Source organism: Pogoniulus pusillus, chromosome 4, assembly GCF_015220805.1.
Source record: "Pogoniulus pusillus isolate bPogPus1 chromosome 4, bPogPus1.pri, whole genome shotgun sequence".
NCBI classification, from domain to species: domain Eukaryota; kingdom Metazoa; phylum Chordata; class Aves; order Piciformes; family Lybiidae; genus Pogoniulus; species Pogoniulus pusillus.
The window spans coordinates 22136765-22149027 of NC_087267.1; the positions used below are offsets into that span (position 1 = coordinate 22136765).

The 12263-nt window shown below is 47.5% G+C and overlaps 1 protein-coding gene across 1 annotated transcript in view; it reads right to left on the reverse strand.

Annotated features, from left to right (window-relative positions):
- ANO2 (anoctamin 2) overlaps window positions 1-12263 on the reverse strand; it is a 246683-nt gene that overhangs the window by 139268 nt on the left and 95152 nt on the right. The window contains 1 exon segment of the mRNA XM_064142873.1: window positions 10123-10283. Within this exon segment, the coding sequence (XP_063998943.1) occupies window positions 10123-10283 (161 nt within the window).

Genomic DNA, 12263 nt, shown 5'->3' on the forward strand with positions numbered 1-12263 from the left:
ACAGCTTAGCCAGCAGTTTGCTGTGGGGGACAGTGTCAAAGGCCTTGCTGAAGTCCAGATAGACCACATCCACAGGCCTCCCCACATCCACCAAGCGGGTCACCTGATCATAGAAGGAGATCAGGTTGGAGAGGCAGGATCTGCCCTTCCTAAACCCATGCTGGCTGGACCTGAGCCCTTTGCCATCCCTTAGGTGCACTCTTATCACCCCCAAGATAACCTGTTCCATCAGTTTCCCTGGCACTGAGGTCAGGCTGATGGGTCTGTAGTTCCCAGGTTCCTCCATCCGACCCTTCTTGTGGATGGGGACCACGTTGGCCATTTTCCAGTCTCCTGGGACCTTGGGACCTCTCCGGTGAGCCAGGACTGCTGGAAAATGATGGAGAGTGGCTTGGCCAGCTCAGCTGCCAGCTCTCTCAGCACCCTGGGATGGATCCCATCTGGTCCCATGGACTTGTGGGTGTCCAGATGGCTCAGCATCTGGACTAATTCTTCAGGAATTTCCAGGGGAACACACCGCTCCCCGACCCCATCCACCAGTTCAAGAGGCCACTTGCCTCCTCCTCCTTCCTCCTTACTGTTGAAAACTGAGGCGAAGAAGGCATTCAGGACCTCTGCCTTTGCTTCATCATCAGTTATAGTGTTCCCCTCCTGGTCCAGTAAGGAGTGGAGGCTCTTCTTGCCCTTCCTTTTAGCATTGATAAATTTATAAAAGTGTTTTTTGTTAACTTTCACAGAAGTGGCCAGCCTAAGTTCTATCTGGGCCTTAGCCTCTCTAATTTTTCTCCTACATAGTCTGGCTACCTCCTTAAACACATCAGGAGAAGCCTTCCCCTCCTTCCAGAGGCGATACACCCTCTTTTTCTCCCCCACTTCCTTCAGGAGCTCTTTGCTCATCCAGGCTGGTCGCCTCCCCCTGCGGCTCATCTTTCGGCACGTGGGAACTGCCAGTTCCTGTGTCTTCAAGAGCTCCTGTTTAAAGTAGGTCCAACCATCCTGGACCCCTTTGTTCTCAAGGACTGCTGCCCAGGGGACATTGGAAATAAGTTCCTTGAGCAAATTGAAGTTTGCCCTCCTAAAGTCCAAGGTGTAGGTTTTGTTGAAGTGCCTTCCTACCTCCCTGCATATTGAAAACTCCACTAACTCATGATCACTACACCCCAGGCAGCCTCCCACTGCCACATCTCCTACCAGCCCTTCTCTGTTGGAGAGCAGCAGGTCAAGCTGAGCTTGACCCCTAGTAGGCTCGCTTAACAGTTGGGTCATGAAGCTGTCCTCCATGCACTCTAGAAATCTCCTGGACTGCCTCCTCTCTGCTGAATTAAGTTCCCAGCAGATATCTGGCAGGTTAAAGTCACCCACAAGGACAAGATCTGAAGATCTTGAGACAGCCTCCAACTGTTTGTAAAATATCTCATCTGTTCCCTCATCCTGGTTGGGTGGTCTGTAACAGACTCCAACCAGGATGTCAGATTTATTAGTCCTCCCTCTGATTTTAATCCACAAGGTCTCTACCCCTTCATCCCTCACTTCAAGCTCAATGGCATGGAGTGACTCCCTAATATACAGGGTCACCTCCTCCTCTTCTCCCTTGCCTATCTCTCCTGAAAAGGTTATATCCCTACAGTATAGCAACCCAGTCATGCCTGTCATCCCACCAAGTTTCTGAAATGGCAACTACATCGTAGTCCCCCTGGTGGACCAGGACTTCCAATTTCTCCTGTTTGTTACCCAAGCTGCATGCATTGGTGTAGATACACTTCAGCTGGGCTCTCGATTCAATTGTCCTTAGTTTCCTTCCATCTCTCTCCTTCTCAGAGAGAGTAATTTCCTCACCCACCCCCTTCAGACCTAGTTTAAAGCCCGCCTAATGAGCCCTGCCAACTCCATTGCCAGGACTGTAATGTAGGAACTGTGATCACAGAATCACAGAATGCTAGGGGTTGGAAGTGACCTCCAGAGATCATCCTGTCCAACCCCCTTTTCAAAGAAGGATCACCTAGGGCAGGTCATGCAGGTACAGATCCAGGCAGGATTTCAATGTCTCCAGAGAAGGAGACTCCATTACAACCTCTCTGGGCAGCCTGATCTAGGGCTCCATCATCACCCTCACCATTGTCCTGGAGTCCTGTACCCCTAAATTCCTCTCCTGCCCGGACTTCGGGGGGAAAGGGGAAAAGCCGCCTGGTTTCCCCCCCCCCTTCGCCTGCCCTGCAGCCGTGAAGGGGGCGGGGACTGCCTCGTGAGTTCCCGCGCTGGAGCCAGGCTGGGATTGGCCGTGCGCTTTCGCGCCTAAGGTGTGGTAACTCTGCCCTTTGTCTAGCCAAGGTTATAAATATTGGGGGTCTTCCCGCCTTTGGGGTTCCCGCTTTGGATTTTGCCCGTGTTGGACGCATGTCTCTGCCTGAGCTGCTCACTCCCTTGTACCTGGACTGCAGAGAGACTAAGGACTTGCTTTGGTGTTAGGCACACACCTTTGTCTGCCTAACGACCCTTAACGACCCTTAACGACTCCTGCAGCCGCTGGAGGAGGAAGACAGACCGCACGAGCCAGCCTGAGTGAGTTATTTGGCTTAGCTTAATTTAGTAAGAAACCGCTATTAATTAATAGCTGAGTCCTTTTCCAAAAACTGACTTCCAAATATATATAGTCAGATTATTAATGGTATCCTCGTAGAATTCTCATGCAACTCAACCTGTTTATCAAACGAAATTAATCTTTGTATATATAGTTGTGGGGGGGGGTTTTTGTAAAAATTAAAAAAAATCTATTTTTGATAAATTTCCGACTCGGCCACGAATTATTACTGCCCTCCGCAACACCATGAAGAAGTTTCCCCTCCTGTTGAAGTGGAGCTGCCTTCCAATGGCTGAAGGACTTTTCCTGAGGGTGTCTAGAGACAGGACAAGAGGGAATAATTTGAAGCTGAGGGAGAGCAGGGTTAGACTGGAGCTTAGGAAGAAGTCTCCAGTAGGAGGGTGGTGAGACTCTGGAATAGGCTGCCCAGGGAGGTTGTGGCTGCCTGCTCCCTGGGAGTCTTGAAGATCAGGTTGGATGAGGCCTGTAATAGCTGAGCCTAAATGAGAGGTGTCCCTCCCATGGCAAGGAGGTTGGAGTAGATGATCTCTAAGGACCCTTCCAACCTGAGCCATTCTATGAGGACAGAATGAAAGAGTTGGGGCTGTCCAGTCTGAAGAAGAGGAGGCTCCCAGGTGACCTTATTGTGGCCTTTCAGTATATGAAGGAGGCCTACAAAAAAGCTAGTCAGGGACTTTTTAGGCTCTCAGGAGTGATAGGACTAGGGGGAATGGAGCAAAGTTGGAGATGAGTAGGTTCAGTCTGGATGTGAGGAGGAAGTTGTTGAGCATGAGAGTGGTGAGAGGCTGGCATGGGTTGCTCAGGGAGGTAGTTGAAGCCCCATGGCTGGAGGTGTTTCAGGCCAGGCTGGCTGAGGCTGTGGGCAGCCTGCTCTAGGGTAGGGTGTCCCTGTTTATGGCAGGGGCGTTGGAACTAGATGATCCTTGTCTCTTCCAACCTTGACTGATTCTATGATAAATTAAGCAGATTCATAGAAGACAAAATCTATTTGAACACTGAGCTGCAAATATTTTCTGCACAGGTAACCTCCCATAGTGTAAGAAATATACATCATCGAAATGCAGGACAGATAACAGTGCCCTGAAAGCAAATCCAGACACTAAGTAATTAAATTGCTATTTCTCCTCCTTCCTTAACAGAGGACATATAAAATCTATACTTAGCATGTTTTGAACATTCAAAGGTTTTTATATATCCTAAAGACAAAAACATTTGGTTATTTTATAGGGTGCTATTAGCCATTCTCTTTCTTTTTCCTGTTAGTCAGAAAGTCCATTCCACATTTAGCTGTCTAAGAATTTCATTGGCTAGGTGCACTACCTGGCCTGAAATTAGCAAGCTGTCACTAACTTACATTACCAGAAAACAAGTCCCATGACATTCATCTATCCTAACAAATGCATCTGACAGATGAAATTCAGTACCAAAGTACTGCTGGAGTCACAAAGACACTGTACTCAGCACTGGTCAGGCCAAACCTGAGTGTTGTGTCCAGTTCTGGGCTCCTCAATGCAAGAGACATGTTGAGATACTGGAATGTGTCCAGAGAAGGGTGACAGAGCTGGTGAGGGGCCTGGAACACAGCCCTGTGAGGAGAGGCTGAGGCAGCTGTGGGAGAAGTTTAGCCTGGAGAAGAGGAGGCTTAAGGATGACCTCATTGCTGTCTACAACTACCTGAAAGGAGACTGTAGCCAGGTGGGGTTGGTCTCTTCTGCCTGGCAGCCAGTAACAGAACAAGGGGACACAGTCTCAAGCTGTGCCAGGCAAAGTCCAGGCTGGATATTAGGAGGAAGTTGTTGCCAGAGAGAGTGATTGGCATTGGAATGGGTTGCCCAGGGAGGTGGCGGAGTTGCCATCCCTGGAGGTGTTGAATAAAAGCCTGGATGAGGCACTTAGTGCCATGGTCTAGTTGACTGGATAGGGCTGGGTGCCAGGTTGGCCTGAATGATCTTGGAAGTCTCTTCCAACCTGGTCAATTCTACAATTCTATGATTTTTTGACTAGGTGCACTAGCTGGCCTGAAATTAGCAAGTTGCCACTAACTTACACTACTACCAGAAAACTGGTCCCATGATACTCATCTATTCTAAGAAATCCATCTGACTGGTGAAATTCAGAACCCCAGTATTGCTGGAATCACAAAGACACTTCACGAGGCAATATCAGCTGGTTAAAAGCATGATTCCTTTCAAGATATTAACTACACTAAGTCACTTTCCTTTTACAGAATGAGAGAAAGTAAGAAAGATAAAGAACTTCTTCTACCTAACACCAGCATGAAATGAAGCCAGCTTGAATTATCACGTTTGGGGAGTTTTGGGGTTTTTTGGGCCAGCTGGAGAGAATCCAACAGAGAGCTTTGAAGATGATTCTGGGACTGGAACATCTCAACTGTGAATAAAGACTGAGAGCCCTGAGGCTGTTTAGTCCTGAGAAGAGAAGACTGGGAGGGGATCTGCTCAGTGTGTATCAATATCAGAGGGGTGAGTGTCAAGATGAAGGTGCCAGGCTCTTTTAGATTGTGCTCAATGGTAGAACAAGGAACAATGGGTACAGGCTAAAACACAGGAAGTTCCACCACACCATGAGGTGATATTCCTTTATGGTGAGGAACAGCCTGCCCAGAGAGGATATGGTGGAGTCTCCTTCTCCAGAAACATTGAAATCCTGCCTGGATGTGTTCCTGTGTGACCTGCCCTAGGTGATCCTGCTTTGGCAGGTGGTTTGGACTGGGTGATATCCAGAGGTCCCCTCCAACCTCTAGCATTCTGTTATTCCAGAATCCTACTAAAATGCATCCAGACATTTACTCAACATACAGAGGCAAGGTGATTAGGTGTGTGGATGAGGCCTGCTGTTCAGCAGAATGAGCACTGGATATATCCAGTGCAGTATCCTAGCACTAAAGCAGCAATTTTTGGTGTAATATCACAGGATCACAAGATGTTAGGGGTTGAAAGGGATCCAAGGAGATCATCAAGTTCAACCCCCCTGCCAGAGCAGGACCACACAATCTAGCACAGATCACAGAGGAACACAGGTCTTGAAAGTCCCCAGAGAAGACGACTCCACAGCTTCTCCCAAGAGCGTGTTTCAGCACTCTGTGATGCTTATACTAAAGAAGTTCCCCCTTGTGTTGAGGCAGAACCTCTCTGGCTGCAATTTACACCCATTGCTCCTTGTGCTATCCCAGAGAGCAAGTGAGCAGAGCCTGTCTCCCACCTCCTCCTGACCAGCCCTCAGATGTTTATAAACATTTATTAAATCCTCTCTCAGTCTTCTCTTCTCCAGACATACTTAACAGGCAAGCTGGGCAGAGTTAGCAGAGGTTGCTTTATTTTGCTCTGCTGTTCTTTTGTGTACAATGGCTGTATTTTCTTGCACTGACAAACTGAGTTATCATGGTTCCAAGAACAGACTTTTCTAACCTGTGGGAAACATTTTTTGAAGGGAAGCTGCAGCTCAGGAAGAATTTTGTTATTCTTACACACTCCTTCTAAAAAAGCAAGGCATATGGAACTTTTGTCCCTTTCTATTCTGTTAATTTGTCTTAATACAAGCACGATTTGGCCAGACTGGGCTGAGAGGAACCTTATGAGCTTCAACAAGGGTAAGTGCAGAGTCCTGCACCTATGAAGGAACAATAAACTGCACCAGCACAGCCTGGGACATGATATGCTGAAAAACAGCCTGTGGAGGAGGAACTGGGAGTGCTGGTGGACAAGAAGATATCCATGGCACAGCAATGTGCCCTGGTGTCCAAGAAGGCAACTGGGATCCTGGGGTGCATTAAGAGGAGTGTACCAGCAGATGGAGGGAGGTTCTCCTCCCCCTCTGCTCTGGGGAGGCCCAACCTGGCATACTGCACCCAGTTCTGGGCTCCCAAGTTCAAGAGGGACAGGGATGTACTGGAGAGAGTCCAATGGAGAGCTACAAGGATGATGGAGGGACTGGAGCACTGCCTGATGAGGAAGGATGAGAACCCTGGGGCTGGTTAGTCTGGAGAGGAAAAGACTACATCTACTAAATGTCTATAAATTACAGAATGTTAGGGGTTGGAAGAGACCCAAGGAGATAATCGAGTCCACCCCCAGCCACCAGAGCAGGACCATGGAGTCTAGCACAGGTCACTCAGGAACACATCCAGACAGGCCTTGAAAGTCTGGATATTATTTGCATGAATAAAAGTTTACAGTAGAGATTCTGTCAGGAAAATGCTATCTACCTGTGAGGAAGGAAACATGCATGTGCTGTCCAAACAGCTACACTGAAACAGGACCTGGCAGTTTATTGCACAGTTCATGGCAGCAGGTAAACTGAATGTCACTCTGTCCTGCAGTTGGCAGTAATCCAAAGTAGGAAAAAAAGGTCATTGTGAGAGTCCATAAATTCAGATTTTTCTGCCATTTCTCTCAGTCATAATGTTTACATATTCTTTAATGTCTGCTGCAGGGCCTGACCAACAAAAATGACTTGTTTCCATGATCTCTTCTGTCTGCTTAAAAGCCCTGGGCACGCCATATCCAACACTAAACTGCCAATCAGTCATTCCTAAAACAAGCTGTAAAAACCATAAATAAAAACAAATTATTTTACAGTAGTGTGCTAGTTTGAGCCTAGCTAGGATGTTTTGCTGAGAACTAGATTACAGGCTGTGAAAGGGAATCAAGGCTGATGTCTACCTCGCTCATAGGCTTACTGAGGTGTATAAAAACAAAAATACAAACATAAATAACTCACTTCTGCTACTGGGGAGCTCTGGTCTGCATCTCTCTAACCTCACCCTCTGTTTCTTCAATTAATCCACTTTGCTTCCTGACCCCCTGGCTGAAATTCCCTTCTTCTTTGGGACTGGTGTAAGGCTGAGAAGGGTAGGGGGAAGGCAAAGGGGTGGTTGGGAGCCCCTCCTGGGGACTCAGGTTTCTGGGAGGGCTGTTGTGTTTCTGTATTACCTTTTACCTTGTATATTTCTATCTATAACTGTATATACTGTAAATATCGGCTTATATATTGTGCTAGCTGTAAATAAATAGCTTCATTCAATTTTCAGAGCCAGCTGAATCTAGTTTGGGTGTTTTCCAAAGTGTGTGTGTGGGGCACTTAACACTCAAACCATCACAAGTACCAATAACATCTTTAAATTCCACAGTGAACAAGTTCCAGAGTGAATGAGGGCATAACAAAAGCCAAAATAAATGCAAGCACAGCGCACAAGCATTTTAGGGCAGAAGTGAGGCCATAAAAAATAGGAACAACACTGCAATGCATCCATTAGTGTTGATGAAGTGCTTTTTTTAGTGGTCAGTTTTGGGCTCCCCAGTTGAAGAGGGACAGAGATCTGCTGGAGAGGGTCCAGTGTAGAGCTGCGAGGATGATGAGGGGACTGGAGGGCATGGCTTATGACAAGAGACTGAGGGATCTGGGGCTTTTTAGTCTGGAAAAGAGAAGACTGAGAGGGAATTTGATAAATGTTTATAAGTATCTGAAGGCTGCCAGGAGGGGAGGGGACAGGCTCTGCTCACTTGCACCCTGGGATAGGACAAGGAGCAATGGGTGTTAATTGTAGCAAAAGAGGGGGAACTTATTTACTGTAAGGGTCCCAGAGCACTGGAATAGGTTCCCCAGAGAGGCTATGGGGTCTCCTTCTCTGGAGACTTTGAAGGCCTGTCTGGATGTGTTCCTCTGTGATCTGTGCTAGATAGTATTTTCCTGCTCTGGCCTGGCAGCGGGTTTGGGCTCGATGATTTCCTTGGGTCCCTTCCAACCCCTAACATCCTGTGATCCTGTGATCCCCTCAGTGTGACAGGGTATGTTTGCCACTGAAGCAAACTAGACTTGTTTAAACATAACACTTCAGAACGTATTAAAATTTAAATGATGATATTCCCATTGTTCTTGGAATCCCATAAAATTTTGCTACAATGATGTGACTAAGTTGTCCCACATGGAAGTGCAGTTTGTGCTTAAATTAAACCCTTTCCACTGCCTGCACAAACACACCAATCTCCAAATACATTCTGATTCCAAACGCAGAAGGTGTTGAAGGGATTTGCCTTGTCAATAGGAAAAGAGAAAACAGTGAAGGAAAACATGGAAAAGATTAGAAGTGTCATTAAAAGGCAGCAGCAGAGGAACAAAAGACACATTTTTTTTTTCTTCCTGGAACTACCCAGCTCATAGAATCACAGGATCGCAGGACATGAGGAGTTGGAAGGGACCTCTGGAGATCATCAAGTCCAAACCCCCTGCCAGAGGAGGACCATAGAATCTAGCGCAGGTCACACAGGAACACATCCAGACAGGGCTTGAAAGTCTCCAGAGGTGGACACTCCACAATGTCTCTGGGCAGCCTGATCCAGTGCTCTGTGATCCTTGAGGTAATGAAGTTCTTCCTTGTGTTGAGATGGAACTTCCTGTGCTGTAGTTTATCATAGAATCATAGAATGCATTGGGTTGGGAGGAACCTTCAAATGTCATCAGTTCCATCCCCTCTGAAGTAAGCAGGGACATTTTTAACTAGATCCTGTTGCTTAGAGCTCCATCAAGCCTGACCTTGACTGTCTCCTTGAATGGGGCCTCCACCACCTCCCTGGACAACCTGTTTTCAGTGGTACATCACCAACCTAGAATGCTTAAAGGAATGGAGCCTCCACCACCTCCTTGGGCAATCTGTTTCAGTAGTCCATCACCAACCTAGAATGTTTAAAGTAATGGAGCCTCCACCACATCCTTGGGCAACCTGTTTCAGTAGTCCATCACCAACCTTGAATGTCTAAAGGAGTGGAGCCTCCACCACCTCCCTGGGCAACCTATTTCAGTGTTCCACCACCCTCAGGGCAAAGAACTTCTCCATTTTCTCCAAAGCTTTATAATGACAGCAAAAATCCTTGTTACACTGCTTTCTCCAGACCTAGGGCTTGTTAGTTTTATGAAGCCTATTCATTACATGCATGTCCTACTACTGTGCATGGCAGCTTTCATTCCTGTCAGGAGTCCAAAGATTGTAGTATCAGAATTGTCAGGGATGAAAGGGGCCTCAAGGATCATCTAATCCTACCCTCATGGGCAGGGACGCCTCACACTAGATTAGGTTGCCCAGAGCCACATCTAGTGTGGCCTTAAATATGTCCAGGAATGGGGCTTCCTCCATTTCCCTGGGCAATCTATTCCAGTGTCTCACCACTCTCATGCTGAAGAACTTGATCCAAATGTCTAATATGAATCTCTTCTCCTCCAACTTGGATCCATTCCCCTTACTTCTATCATTACCCAACATCCTGAAAAGTCCCTCAGCAGCTTTCTTGTAGGCCCCCCTTCAGAAACTGGAAGGCCACAATAAGGTCTCCTCAGAGCCTTCTTTTCTCCAGACTGAACAACACCAACTCTGTCAGTTTTTATTCATAGGAGAGGTGCTCCAGCCCTCTGATCATACTCATGGCCCTTCTCTGGACACATTCCAGCACCTCCAGATCTTTCTTGCAATAAGGTCCAACAACACTGTTACCATGCAAAGCAGTACTCACCCCAGAGAGCCATAAAGATGGAGAAAAAGACTGTGGCAGGGTTGTCAAACAAGTGGCTGGCTCGAGCAGTAGCACAGGCAGAGCTGAGGTTCCAGTAATCACAGAACTTGTCACAGAGGGGGCACATGGTGAAGGCATTGTGTTGGTCACACATTTCCTTACTGTGAATGACAAGGGCACAAAGTCTTAGAGCACAACAAAAGTCATGGTAGTGGTAGCAAGCAGCAAATCATAGCTACTACAAGTCACCTGCTCACATTTCAGGGAACAAAAGCTGTTTCTCCAAGGTACAATGCCACATGCTGGAATATTGAAATGTTTATAGGTAGCTGTGCTGATTTGGCCTGGAATAGAATTCTTTTTCTTCAGAGTAGCTAGTACTGCCTATGTTTGAGTTTGTGCTAGAAGCAGCGTTGATAACAATGTGAGGTTGCAGTCCAGAAAACCAATGGCAGCCTGGGCTGCATCAAAAGCAGCGTGCCCAAAGATGGAGAGAGGGGATCCTGCCCCTCTGCTCTGCTGACACCTCACCTGCAGTGCTGGAGCCCTCAACACTGGAAGGACATAGACCTTATGGAGCAGGGCCAGAGGAGGGCCATCAAAATGATTAGGGGGCTGGAGCAGCTCTGCTATAAAGAAAGGCTGAGGGAGCTGGAGAAGAGACAGCCTAGAGAAGAGAAGGCTCCAGAAAGACCTAAGAGCTGCCTGCCAGTAGCTGAAGGGGCCTCCAGGAAGGCTGCAGAGGGACTGTTTGCAAAGGCCTGCAGGGACAGGATGAGGGCAATGGTTTGAAATAAGAACAGAGCAGATTTAGACTGGATGTGAGGAACAAGTTCTTTAGCATGAGTGTGCTGGAACACTGCAATATGTTGTCCAGGGAGGCTCCATGCCTGGAGATATCCAATATGAGGCTCAACAGGGCCCTGGGCAACCTGATCTAGTTGAGGATGTCCCTGTTTTCTGCAGAGGGGATTGAACTGGATGATCTTTGGAGGTCGCTTCCAACCCAGACCATTCTCTGATTCTAAGACAGAAGATATATTCATTATTGCTGAGCAGTGCTTGTACAGAGTCAAGGCCTTTTCTGCTTCTTATTCAACCTCATCATCAAGTAGGCTGAGGGTGGACAAGAAGTCATGGGGGAATGCATCTGGAACAGCTGACCCCAACTGCCCAAAGAGATATTCCATACTATATGACACCATGCTCAGCATATAAACCTGGGAGAAGAAGAACAGGGAACAATCAGGAGTGATGGCATTTTTAATTCCCTAGTAATTGTTAGAGGTGATGGAGCCCTGCTTTCCTGGAGATGGCTGCATAGTGGGACAGATGGCAGGAACAGATGGACTGCCAGTGGGAAGCGCAGAAGACATTCCTTGTTTGGCTTTGCTTGTGTGCCTGGCTATTTATCTCAATACTATGAGTTTCCTCACTTTTACCCTTTCAATTCTCTCCTAAATAATCTCACCAGGAAGGAGTGAGTGGCTTGCGTAGACCTTGGTTGCCAGCTGTGGGGGGTTAAACCATGACAGACCCTTACCAACATCAAAATCATGCAACACAGTAACCAATCTAGATAGTACAATGTCTTGTGAATTGGTGAAAGCTCTATCATAGAATCACAGAATCAGTCAGGGTTGGAAGGGACCACAAAGATCAAGTTCCAACCCCTCTACCATGGGCAGGGACAGCCTACCCTAGATCGGGCTGACCACAGCATCATCCAGCCTGGCCTTAAACACCTCCAGGAATGGGGCCTCAATCACCTCCCTGGGCAACCCATGCCAGGCTCACAGGATCACAGAAAGTTAGGGGTTGGAAGGGACCCAAGGAAATCATTGAGTCCAAACCCGCTGCCAGGCCAGAGCAGGACAATACTATCTAACACAGATCACAGAGGAACACATCCAGACAGGCCTTCAAAGACTCCAGAAAAGTAGACCCCACAACCTCTCTGGGGAGCCTGTTCCAGTGCTCTGGGACCCTTACAGTAAAGAAGTTCCCCCTTGTGTTGAGGCAGAACCTCTTTTGCTGCAACTTACACCCATTGCTCCTTGTCCTATCCTAGAGAGCATCTCAGCAGAGCCTGTACCCCCCACCCCAGGCAGCCTTCAGATACTTATAAACATTATTAAGTC